The 12,158-nt window shown below is 39.5% G+C and overlaps 1 protein-coding gene across 4 annotated transcripts in view; it reads left to right on the plus strand.

Moving 5' to 3' along the window:
• epn2 (epsin 2) overlaps positions 1 to 12,158 on the plus strand; it is a 67,688-nt gene that overhangs the window by 37,450 nt on the left and 18,080 nt on the right. For all 4 annotated transcript variants that reach the window (XM_059979071.1, XM_059979075.1, XM_059979073.1 and 1 more), the window contains exons 3-4: positions 4,658 to 4,770; positions 10,478 to 10,585. In XM_059979071.1, coding sequence (XP_059835054.1) covers positions 4,658 to 4,770; positions 10,478 to 10,585 — 221 coding nt within the window. The remainder of the gene's footprint in view (positions 1 to 4,657; positions 4,771 to 10,477; positions 10,586 to 12,158) is intronic.

The following is a 12,158-nucleotide window of genomic DNA, read 5'->3' on the forward strand; positions in this document are numbered from 1 at the left end:
CATATTCCATTTTTTTCTTAATGACTTTTTTCATTGCCTTCTGCTGGGTTTTAAAAGCTTCCCAAACCTCTAACTTCACACTAATTTTCCCTCTATTATGTGACCTCTCTTTGGCTTTTATGTTGTCCTTGATTTCTCTTGTTAGTCACAGTTGTATCATCTTGCCTTTACAATACTACTTCCTCTTTGAGATATATATCTGTGTCTTCCAAATTATTGCCAGAAATTCCAGCCTTTGTGCTATGCTGTCATCCCTGCCAGTGTTCTTTTCCAATCAATTTTGACTAGCTCCTTTCTCATGCCTCTGTAATCCCCCTTTCTCCACTGTAATACTGATAAATCCGTCTTTAGCTTCTCCTTCTCAAACTTCAGGGTGAATTTGATCATATGATCACTTGCCCTTAAGGGTTCTTTTACCTGAAGTAAACTGCACAACACCCAATCCAGAACAACTGATCTTCTAGTGGGCTCAACCATAAGCTGCATCAAAAAGCCATCTCATAGCCATTCTAGAAATTACCCCTCTTAGGATCCAGCACCAACCTGATTTTTTCCACTCTACCTGCACATTGAAATTTCCCAGGACTGTTGTAACATTCTACTTTTGGCATGCTTTTTCTATTTCCTGTTGTCATTTGTAGACCACATCCTTACTATTGTTTGGGGGTCTGTATGTAATGCCTATCAGGACTTTTTTTTTACCCTTACAGTTCCTTGGCTCTATCCACGACGATTTAACACCTTCCAACCCTATGTCACCTCTCTCTAATAATTTTATTTCCTTTTTCACCAACAGAGTACCACCTCCTTTGCTGCCTGCCCTTTCAATGCAATTATATATCCTTGTTAACCACTAGCTCAACTTTTTTTGGTTTATCTACTTTGCAGAGATCCCTCAGCAAATGTCCTTGTTTGAATAAAACTTCCACTGTTTGTGCCTTCCTAAAATGTAACACCCTCACACTTGTCCCTGTGACAAACCAATTTTCTATCTATCCCACTCCCTGGTAACTGTCTAAGGCTGAACCAAACTCTTCATAAAAATGTTCACATTTGACCTTGCAATCAATTTTGGTTCAGACTTCTATCCCATAAAGTTGACCTCATCTGTTGCTAAATCCTTTTAATCATACGTTTCTTATCCCTGGACTTAAGTATTTCAACACACTCCTGTTTAGATTTAAAAGCATAATAAACAGAAACAAAAGTATGCCAGCTGCTTACTCAATAAGACCATAGTTGATTCTGTACTAAAGCCTTTCTTTCCTGCATTAAGCATATTCCCTTTGGTTCTCTTGATATCTCGGCATCCATGAATCTCCATCTTGAATACACTGAGTGGCTGAGCCTTTGCAGCCCTCAAGTAGTGAATTCCAAAGTTGCATTCCTAGGTGAAGAACTTTTCTTCCTCTCATCTTAGTTCTAAATGGTTGAATCCAAGACCCTTGGTTCTAGACACTACAACCCTCTGAAGCCCTGAAATTTTGTACATATTAGTAAACTTACTTTACATACTTCTGAACATTAGCAAAACCCATCCTGCTTTAATCTCTTGTCATATGACAAACATAATTGTTGGGAATCAATTTAATAAGCCTTCACTCTAGTTTAACTTTGCGAGGCTCCGGTCCTTTGCACTGATTTTCTGCTCTTGTACTCAAATCCTCTATGAAAGTTATACTATTTCTATTTGGAATTATATGCTGCTTTTACATGTCAGCCTTTAGTAATTCATGTATAAGAACATCTAAATTTTTATTAACTATCGACATCAATGATTTTATTATTTAAAAAAAATTCCCTTCTATTTTTCTACAATTACCTCACATTCTTGTGTACTATATTTCATGCCAGTTTAGTTTATTAATGTACCCCTGAAGCCTTTCTGTATCCACTTCATGGCTAAACTAATACCACTACATTTAAACAATGAAATAAAAGTAAAAACTGCTGTAAGTAATCAGCAAATTAGGCAAAATCTTTGGCAAAAGAAACAGATTAGGCCTATACTGCTGAATATTTCTAGTGGTTTATACACTTACAGCAGGATCCCCTTGCTTTGTATTTTATGCCCTTAATTAAGGCAGATGTTGCGTATACTTCCCTAACCACCTTAACTACCTGTACTACTGCTTTTAGGGTTTTGTGAGTATATACCCAAAAGATCTCTCTAACTCTCTATAGTTGGTGTCCTACCAATTTCCCCTTGTCTTGTTTGTCCTCTCCACATATGTTGGCTTGCAGTTCCCTGGTCAAATGCATTGGCCATTTTTGTGCCCTAATGCAAATAAAGTGGATTAGTGTAAGTTGGCCAAAAGGCTGACATGCACTTGGTGTGGTGAAGTATGACTCTATGAATATGACTTTTACTGCCTTAGTAAATGGAATAATCTTTTATATCTTGGCTGATGACAGCCATAGTTTGATAATATATTGACAGCACACCTTGGGAACTGAGCTCATTTAAAATTTCTCTATAAACATTGTGAAGAAATGCCATTATTTACCTGCTATGTTATAAAACTCTGCTCCTTTGCAACAACTTGTCCTGAAATCCTGTAGCAATAGAATTTCATCCTGTGCTGATGTTCAACTATAGCAATATGTCTGTTGAATTCTACTTCTGAAATTTGGCTTTAATATACAGGCAGTCCCCGGGTTACGAATGAATTCCGTTCCTGAGTCCGTCTTTAAGTCGGATTTGTACGTAAGTCAGAACAAGTACATCTGGTATTATTTAGCGTCAGTTAGTCAAATGTTTGTCTTAGTATGTAGTATATATTTTACCTTTCTATGCATATAAAACACTTAAGAAACATATGTATTCCAACAATTAAACCACTGCGTTGCTTAGTAATAATTGTAGCTTTCATCGGGGCAGGGCCTTTCATGTGCTCCATTATTCTCACGTTATTCTTTATGCTTTAAAATTGTTCTGATCGTTGACCAACTGTAGCCTAATGCTTTTCCAATGACTGATGGCATTTCACCTCTTTCCAAATGCTTTATCATTTCCACTTTATTTTCAATTGCGATCGTTTCCCGTCAATGGAACAGAAACACTGCAGGTAGCGAGTCCCGATCTCCACCGGGTCCTAAGGACTACCGCATTGAATTTCCTGGGTCCTAAAGTCCACAGCATTGAGACAGATTAAATGGGACATGTGGGGGCTGTGCTGGGTTTGGGTATTAGATCCTCCACAATAATCCGCGTGGGAATTTAAACTGGAGGTGGCAGTGGGGTTTTTTACGAGGTCGAGTTGCAAGCTCGACATTAAAACGGCACAAATGGAGAGTGCACTCAGGAGTGGTCTGTCACTGGATCGAGCTCCGGAACCTCTGTTCTCGAGCCCTGCGCTCATCTCACTGCGCCACCATCCGACCGGAAAAGGGGGGGGGGGGGGTCAGGGTGAATCTTGCTCAGAAAATTTTAAGCCAAATACAAAGTTATACACTCAACACAGTGTCAACGGCATCGACTTAATGGCGGACAGCGTTGCGATCCGACTTAAAATGGCGGATAGCGTTCTCCTTCCTCAGTTCATAAGTATAAGTTGTCTGTAAGTTGGACGTTCTTAACTCGGGAACTACCTGCGTTGCAAAAGTTGTGATGTTCTATTTTGTTTTAAAAACTCATCCTATTCATAACAGGGACTAGTAATTTCTACCTGATCTATTTATAAATACTTGTATTGCTCAGTTATGATATCTGTCTTCTTTGCTTCTTGCTATGTACTCTCCACAAGCTTAAGCTTAAATTTATTAAGGCTAGGCAGCATCCGGGGTAATTGAAACAGTTAATGTTTCAGGTGTGAAATGCTTAGAACTGGAAAAGAATACAAATCAGTTTTCAAAGTTGGGAGGGGGAAGATGGATGGACAAAGGGAATATCTGTTTGTGAAATCAATTTACTTAATGTAGCATTTAGAATCAGATTAAGCTGCTTTGTCCATGTAATGTGTTCCAATTAACAACACACAGATGTGCCCAGCAGGCCAGACTATTGTAATTGAAAAAGATAAGTGAGCCAAAAAGATGAATGGCAAAATTGGCTGGTTTTGATACAGACAATATATTACCTAAAGTTGGAGAACTCACTTGTAGGTCTGGAAGACTACAAACTGCCCAGATTTAACATCCTGATTTTTTTTCAACTAGGGATGTGTGCTTTCAATATAATATTCCACAGACATGATGAAGCTTTTGCAGTGGAGGGTGTGCTAGCTATGAAATATTAGAAAATAGTTCAGTCGTACTTCTGGTGACATCATGAACTATTTAGAGTAAAAGTTATACAAGATACTGACTTCTAATTTCCACCTTTAGCCTAATATTATGACAAAACTGGATGAAAATGCAAATAACATGTTTCTTTATTCTCAAAATAATTGATTAGAACAAACTTGCACAATATATGTAACAGTGCACAATACATTTATAAAGTTTTGATTTTGTTATATTTATAATTCATAAGTGTTGCAATAACATTAAGCCAAAGGTGTTGTACATCATAATTCTTTTATGCATGTACAATATCCCATCATCTGGTGACACGATAACTGTTGCTGGCCCTGGCAGTTTCTGCTAGCTGTAGTGTAATATACAATCAAGTTGTCACTTTTTTATCTTTAGTATTGATGTATTTGTTTCCTTTTAGCAACCTCTCCACGAGCTTCTTCAGAGTTGGAACAAGCCAGACCACAAACGAGTGGGGAAGAAGAACTTCAACTACAGTTGGCTTTAGCCATGAGTAGGGAAGCAGCAGAACAGGTATATCTCACACAAACTAGCCTCAATCTTTTATCCTGCTTAAGCTCTTATTGTCAACTAAGTTGTGTGATGCTGTGTCAAATAGGGACTTTTTTGTTGATGTCTTGCATGACATAGAAGGTTATTATTTCTTAATAGGCTGTATTTTTCCTGCAATAAGTCTTTGAAATACCATAAATCTAGGGGACATCAGGAAATATACCATAGTCTACTAAAACAATATTAAAATACAACATAGAGCAGTACAGCACAGTACAGGCCCTTTGGCCCATGTTCTTGTGCTGCCCTTTTAACCTACTCCACAGTGCACCTAACTCTCCCCTCCTACGTAGCCCATAACCCTCCAATATTCTTTCATCCATGTGCCTATCACAAAAAAAGTTTGTGATAAGTTTAATTGCTTTCCAATTATTTAAACAAATATAAAGCTTATGAGTTATCATATTTTCAGGAGAATTTATGATTGCTTTCCTTTACATTGATGAACTAAGGAAGCATTGAGACCAGTATTCCTATTCATATAGAACCATCATGGGCAACAATAGACAATAGGTGCAGAAGTAGACCATTCGGCCCCTTGAGTCTGCACCGCCATTCTGAGATCATGGCTGATCATTCACTATCAATACCCAATCCCTGCCTTGTCCCCATATCCCTTGATTCCCCTATCCATCAGATATCTATCTAGCTCCTTCTTGAAAGCATCCAGAGAATTGGCTTCCACCGTCTTCCGAGGCAGTGCATTCCACACCTCCACAACTCTCTGGGAGAAGAAGTTTTTCCTTATCCATGAAACAGAAAATGATATTGAAATCCTACCTTTCTCCTTCTCACTTTCTATTTGCAGTTCTCTCTCTTTCTGATTCTTAATTTCTATTTCAGATCCTTTTGTTTACTCTTTAATTCCTAGCTATTCTACATTCCCGTATTTGGTAAGTTTCCCGCTGCCATCCAGTTTGGCAGTGGCTTACAGGATTTTTGGAGCTCAGTGGATAGAATCCGAGCTTCAAGGATTGGCTCGTTCTACAGGTTCCATTAATGACGTGGAAGGCATTCATTGATGAAACTGGCGTGTTCAATTTAAGTACAACCTTGGGTTGTCAGACGAAGAGTTAACTTTTTTCTTGAATGACAAGTGTTACGAATCCCGTAACTGGAGAACTTACCAGCAAAGATAGAGAGGTCCGTTGAAGTCTGATGTCAGTATTTTCAAACGTTTTATTTATAAAGGGACACAAAAGTAGGGTTAATATATACATTCAGATAGTGCACATCGTCAACACTCAATCTAAAGTGCGGGTATAGTAATAATCATCATTAAGAAGTGAGCTCTGCTGTTGTCTAGGGGTTAATAAATTGTCCGTTGGAAATATAAAAGTCACTCAGAAAGTCTGCAGGCCTCAGCCCTTTGAAAATCGCTGGGTTTCACGTGGGGCGACCGAGAGAGAGAGATTGGGGAAGAAGAGAAAGAACTTGCCGAGTCTTGATGAAGCTTCCGTGAAATCGGGGGAGCATTGGTTTCCTCTCCCCGATGTTAGTTAAGAGCGGTCTTCTGTGATTCCAGCCACAAATTCCAATCCCGGAATCTAACGCACGTGGCTTCCTTCAGAATGGCTTCCCGCTGCTGCGGGATCACTCACTCGTGTCTTCTTGGTGCGTCTGAGGGGGCTGTCCCCCTGAGACTCTCCTTTATACTTCCTCACGGGGTCACAGGTGTCAATCAGGTTGGGATGATGCAATCTCTCTCTCAACCAGCCCACCTTGCCCAAGGGCTTTTCACGTGGTCTCCATGAGACAATAGTCGCTGTCGTCTTATTCTGTATCCAGGGTGGGACGTGCAATTTGGCACGTTTCTCTCTCTCTCTCTCACTTCCTGGGTCTCACAAAGGAGGGGGCTGGGATCATAACACAAGTTAATAGATATATCTTGCTGTTAAAGATGCTTATATGTTTCCTTATGGATAACCAGTAATTCAAAGAAAGGGGATTGAGGCCTTTAGGCTCTTTGGCTCTTCCCACTTTCTTCAGACCAAGGGTGTAGCTATGGGCACTCGCATGGGCCCCAGCTATGCCTGCCTCTTCGTGGGTTATGTGGAACAGTCGATGCTCCAAACCTATGCTGGTACTGCTCCCCAACTTTTCCTTCACTACATTGATGACTACATTGGTGCTGCTTCATCAACTTTGCCTCTAACTTCCATCCAGCCCTTAAATTCACTTGGTCCATCTTGGACACTTCTCTCCCCTTTCTTGATCTCTCGGTCTCCATCTCTCGAGACAGACTGTCCACTGACATCTTCTATAAACCCACTGACTCTCGTAACTAACTTGATTATACCTCTTCCCAGCCTGCCACATGCAAAAATGCTATTCCCTATTCCAGTTCCTCCATCTCCATCGCATCTGCTCCCAGGATGAGGCTTTGCATTCCAGGACATCTCAAATGTCTTCTTTCTTTAAGGATCGTGGTTTCCCTTCTACCATCACCATGATGCTCTCACCCACATCTCTTCCATTTCCCACACTTCAGCCCTCACCCCATCCTCCCGTCACCACAGCTGGGATAGAGTTCCCCTTGTCCTCTCCTACCACTCCACCAACCTCTGGATCCAGCACATTATCCTCCACAAATTCTACCACCTTCAACAGGACCCCACCACTAAGCACATCTTTCCCTGTCTACCCCTCTCCACTTTCAGCAGGGATCGTTCCTTCCGCGACTGCCTGGTCCACACATCCCTCCCCACGGATCTCCCATCTGGCACTTAACCCTGCAAGCATAAGTGCTACAACTGTCCCTACAGATCCTCTCTTAACACCATTCAAGGCCCCAAATAGTCCTTCCAGGTGAGGCAACATTTCACTTGTGACTCTGTTGGGGTCATCTGTTGCATCCAGTGCTCCTGTTGTGGCCTCCTCTACATCGGTGAGACCCGACGCAGATTGGGGGACCACTTCTTTGAGCACCTCCTGCCATAACAGACAGGATCTCCCGGTTGCTACCCACTTCAACTGTGCTTCACGTTCCCATTCGGATATGTCCATACATGGCCTCCTCTACTGCCATGATGAGGCCAAACACAGGTTGGAGGAGCAGCATTTCATATATCGTCTGGGTAGTCTCCAGCCCCTTGACATGAACACTGAATTCTCCAACTTCCAGTAATTCCCTCCCCCTCCCTTCCCCAATCCCAGTTTCACTCTGCCTCCTCCTCCAGCTGCCTATCACCTCCTTCATGGTTCCCCCTCCTCCTACTACCCATAGTGCTTTCCCCTTACATTTCTTCTTCACCTTTCCTGCAGATCTGCTCCCTGCTTCCCTCCCCCATTCCTTGATCTTTCCCCTTACTGGTTTTTCCTCTGGCACCTACCAGCCTTCTCCTTCCCAAAGGGCCCCTCCTTCAGTCCTGACAAAGGGTCTCAGCCTGAAACATTGACTGTTCGTTTCCAAAGATGCTGCCCGACCTGCTGAATTCCTCCAGCGTATTGTGCATGTTGGATTGAGGCCTTCTTGGATAACTGATGGGTGCTAGAAATCTGTCACCGAGCATGGGAAGCATAATGAATAACCTCATTTTTGAGTGCAAAACCAGTTACCTGCATCATATTGGAGTTATGGAGCATCAGTAACGGTTATTTGCCTTATTGTATTAAAGAAGGTAATGTAGGTGTTTTTCTTGGTATTTTAAATATTTTGCTATTTTCATAAACACTAAAGCTGCCCCGTATTTTATCTTTAACCAGAATGCAATCTGTGTATTGCTAATTACTGTGCAAGTTGCAGGCTTTCAAAGAATTCACATGAAAATGAAAATATAAGAAAAGGAGCAAGAAAAGGCCAATTGGCCCTTTAAGCCTGTTCTGCTGCTTATCTGAATCGTAGCTGATCTTCTACCTCAAAAGCCATTTTACATCTGCACCTCTGTATTCCTTAATTCATTTTTGTCTCCGGAAATCTATCAATCTCAGTATTCTGTGACCCTGACCCCACAGCCCTCAGGTGTAGACAATTCCAAAGATTCTCTACACTGCTTAAGAAAGTTGTGCTCATCTCTCTATTAAGCTTACTCCTTATTCAAAGACTATGACCTTCTAGTTCTGCACTCTTCAGCCAAGGGAAACATGATTCTTGTATCCAGAATATCAAGCCCTAAAACCTTTAGAGACTGCAATATACAGTATATGCTTTTTAACAATCTGAACAACTATGCAGTGTCACTGATAGCAACAGAATTCTTGATTGGATTGTTGTGAACACAGTACTAATGTGAATGATAATCAAGTAGTAAATTATTCACCAATTTCAAAAAACAGATTCAAAGAACATTTATTATCAAATTATATATGTAGAATACAACCCTTGGACTTGTCTTCCCACAGATAGTTTGAGCACTATTAACCCAAACCTTTGGCTCTTCTCCCAAGCTTCTTGTTTATCACCTTATTAAATTATCTGTGGTAAAGTCTGAAGTCTAATGAACTTGTAGACTCTAATCAGCTATCTACAGATTAAGTATTATTTATATCTTACACAAAACATTGTGTTTTTCTGACCACATCATGATATTTCCCATTAATCTTTAAAAAGTAATCAGAATTCCAACCAATAGTTGTATTTAGTAACAGTTCATATTTGATATAATGGGAGAATGGGAGAAAAAAGTATTAAAAACCTGAAATGTAAAATAATTGACACAGAAATTTGGATATGCCAAATGCACAATATACTGTATATAACAATGAATTTTGTGTTATTGTTGATCAAAAGCACCTCATTCTAATAGTTAAACACTAAAAGCATTTACAATTTTTTTTTCGTTGTCTAATATTAAAATGTATGTGAAACTCATTGCTTAAATTTTAAATGCAATACATATTTAGATACCATTTAATGAGCATTTTGTGTTTAGAAGAAAACAGTGTGCTGCATTGTAATGTGAATGTGTAGTAATTAAGCTTTTGAACATCATACTATTTTCACAAGGAAGTCGAGGCATTTCCAGGGAGCACTGGTGATAGCAAAATTGATTCTTTAGAATAAAATGAATTAGGCTGCAGCAGAAAAAAATATTGAAAACCTGGCACTTATGACATAATAGAATTAGATCTAATGTGGAAAAAGCCATGACTTTTCACATTTAATTTTTTTTGCATTTTTGGTTAGAACAGTGTGACAAAATATTTCCAACACAGGACAGTGAAAATTATCAAGTTTAAGGTTGATGATGCCACATGCTAGTAACCTGCATTCCTGAATTTCAGTAAGGCAGCTTTGAATAACAAATAAAGATGGCTAAACATATCATTTAACATTTTTGATGTACTTAATTTTTAAATTTTAAAACAGAAAAAAGGCTTTGGCTGAATATAAAATAATAGCTGTGTTTTAATTAACCTTGCAACAGTCATATCGGCAGGCTGATCTTATTAATCTTTAGATGTGCCTTAAATTAATAACTGAGTTTTTGGTCAGTTCAAGAAGATTATTTAGCCTATTTGTCAGATTGTTATTTGTTATTGTTATCTCAAGTAGGACTGGGACATACCTCAGGTTTTTCTGGTTTAATACCAGCTTTTCTCTTCCCCTTTTCCCCAACCCCTGGACTGTTGTTTTATTTTTATTTTATAATTCCTTGTCAAAACAAAAACTAATCTTTTGCAAAAGGAATTCTTTGCATAAACAACCTTGCATTGTAATCTTTGTCAGGAGGATCGCCTTCGCCGTGGTGATGATCTTAGACTTCAGATGGCCTTGGAGGAGAGTCGCAGAAATTCGTCTGTATTAGCAGGCAGCACTGCTCCGAAGAAGAAGAAGGTAAGGTTAATGTTTCCTGTAGCTGAGTGTAAGACACAAGCCATAAGTGTAATGGCACTGCAGAGTACAACAGAATGTTCAACAAAATGTATGAACGTATGTTGGTAAAAATGTCGAATTTTATGCCATAATATGTAATGAAGAATTTAACATAATTGAAAGGGAAGGAAGAAGGGCCTATATTTGCTGGAGTTTAGAAGAATGAGGAGTATCTCATTGAAGCCTACTGAATATTGAAACCCTAGACAGAGTGAACATGGAGAAAATGTTTCTAATAGTAGGAGAGTCTAGGACCAAAGGGAAACAGTCTCAGAATACAAGGATGTCTTTTTAGCACAGTGATGGAGGAGGAATTTCTTTAACCAGAAGTTGGTGACCTGGAATTTTTTGCTATGGATGGTCAAGTTGGTGGATATATTTAAAATGGATTCTGATAGGTTCGTGACTAGTAAGAGGTCCAAAGATTACAGGGAGAAGATGGGAAAATGTGGTTGAGAGGGAAAATAAATAAGAAATTATCCAATGGCAGAGCAGACTTGATGGGCCAAATGGCATAATTCTGGTTGTATGCCTTATCTTATGGTCTGGAGTATGGCAAGGGGGGAGGAGGAGATGATGATGAATTAAATGTTGAAAGATAGGTCTTGTATGGAGCAAGGATTTGTTGGGCTTAATGGATACTTATTCTGTGTGATTTTTAAGTTTTTGCATTTAGTTATTTTAGTTAGATTTATAGGTTTATTTCAATATTCACAGTCTGCAGACATGATTTTTCTGTAAATTGGCGGAACATTTAAAGGTGGCTTTGTTATGTTGGGAAAAGGATCCTGGGTAGTTTGGCCTAGCAACAGTGATATTACTACAACAAAACTTGACTAGTGATCTTATTTCAAAAATCATATACACTCTGTGACTATTTTATCCGGCACACCTCATTAATGCAAATATGTAATCAGTCAATCATGTGCCAGCAACTCAAAGCATAAAAGCATATGGTTCAGTTGTTGTTCAGACCAAACATCAGAAAGGGAAGAAATGTGATCTAAGTGACTTTGACCATGTAGTGGTAATTGGTGTCAGACAAAGTGGTTGAGTATCTCAGAAACTGCTGATCTGTCAGGATTTTCACACACAACAGCCTCTAGAGTTTACGGAGAATTGTGTGGAAAAACAAAAAATGTTCTGTGGGCAAAAATGTTTTGTTAATGAGAGAGGGCACTGGAGAATGGCCAGACCAGTTCAAGCTGACAGGAAGGTGGCAATAACTCAAATAACCACGTGCTATAACAGTGGTGTGCAGCAGAGCATCTCTGTATGCACATTTTGAATCTTGAAGTGGATGGGCTGCAGCAGCAGGACACCACACCAGGTTCTACTCCTGTACCTAATAAGGTGGCCACTGAGTATGTAATAATAATTCCATTTAGAATAATTGCTCATTTGAAGATTGATGGATACAAAGCCTAATTGCTTAGCAATAGGGAGAAGTAATCTACTCTAGATGTCCAGGTGTCTGATTTCTTTTAAACTGATGTTGCTGTCAGATTGAAAAACTGCTTATTTCCCATTGGGT

This window comes from Hypanus sabinus, chromosome 9, assembly GCF_030144855.1.
Source record: "Hypanus sabinus isolate sHypSab1 chromosome 9, sHypSab1.hap1, whole genome shotgun sequence".
NCBI lineage: Eukaryota > Metazoa > Chordata > Chondrichthyes > Myliobatiformes > Dasyatidae > Hypanus > Hypanus sabinus.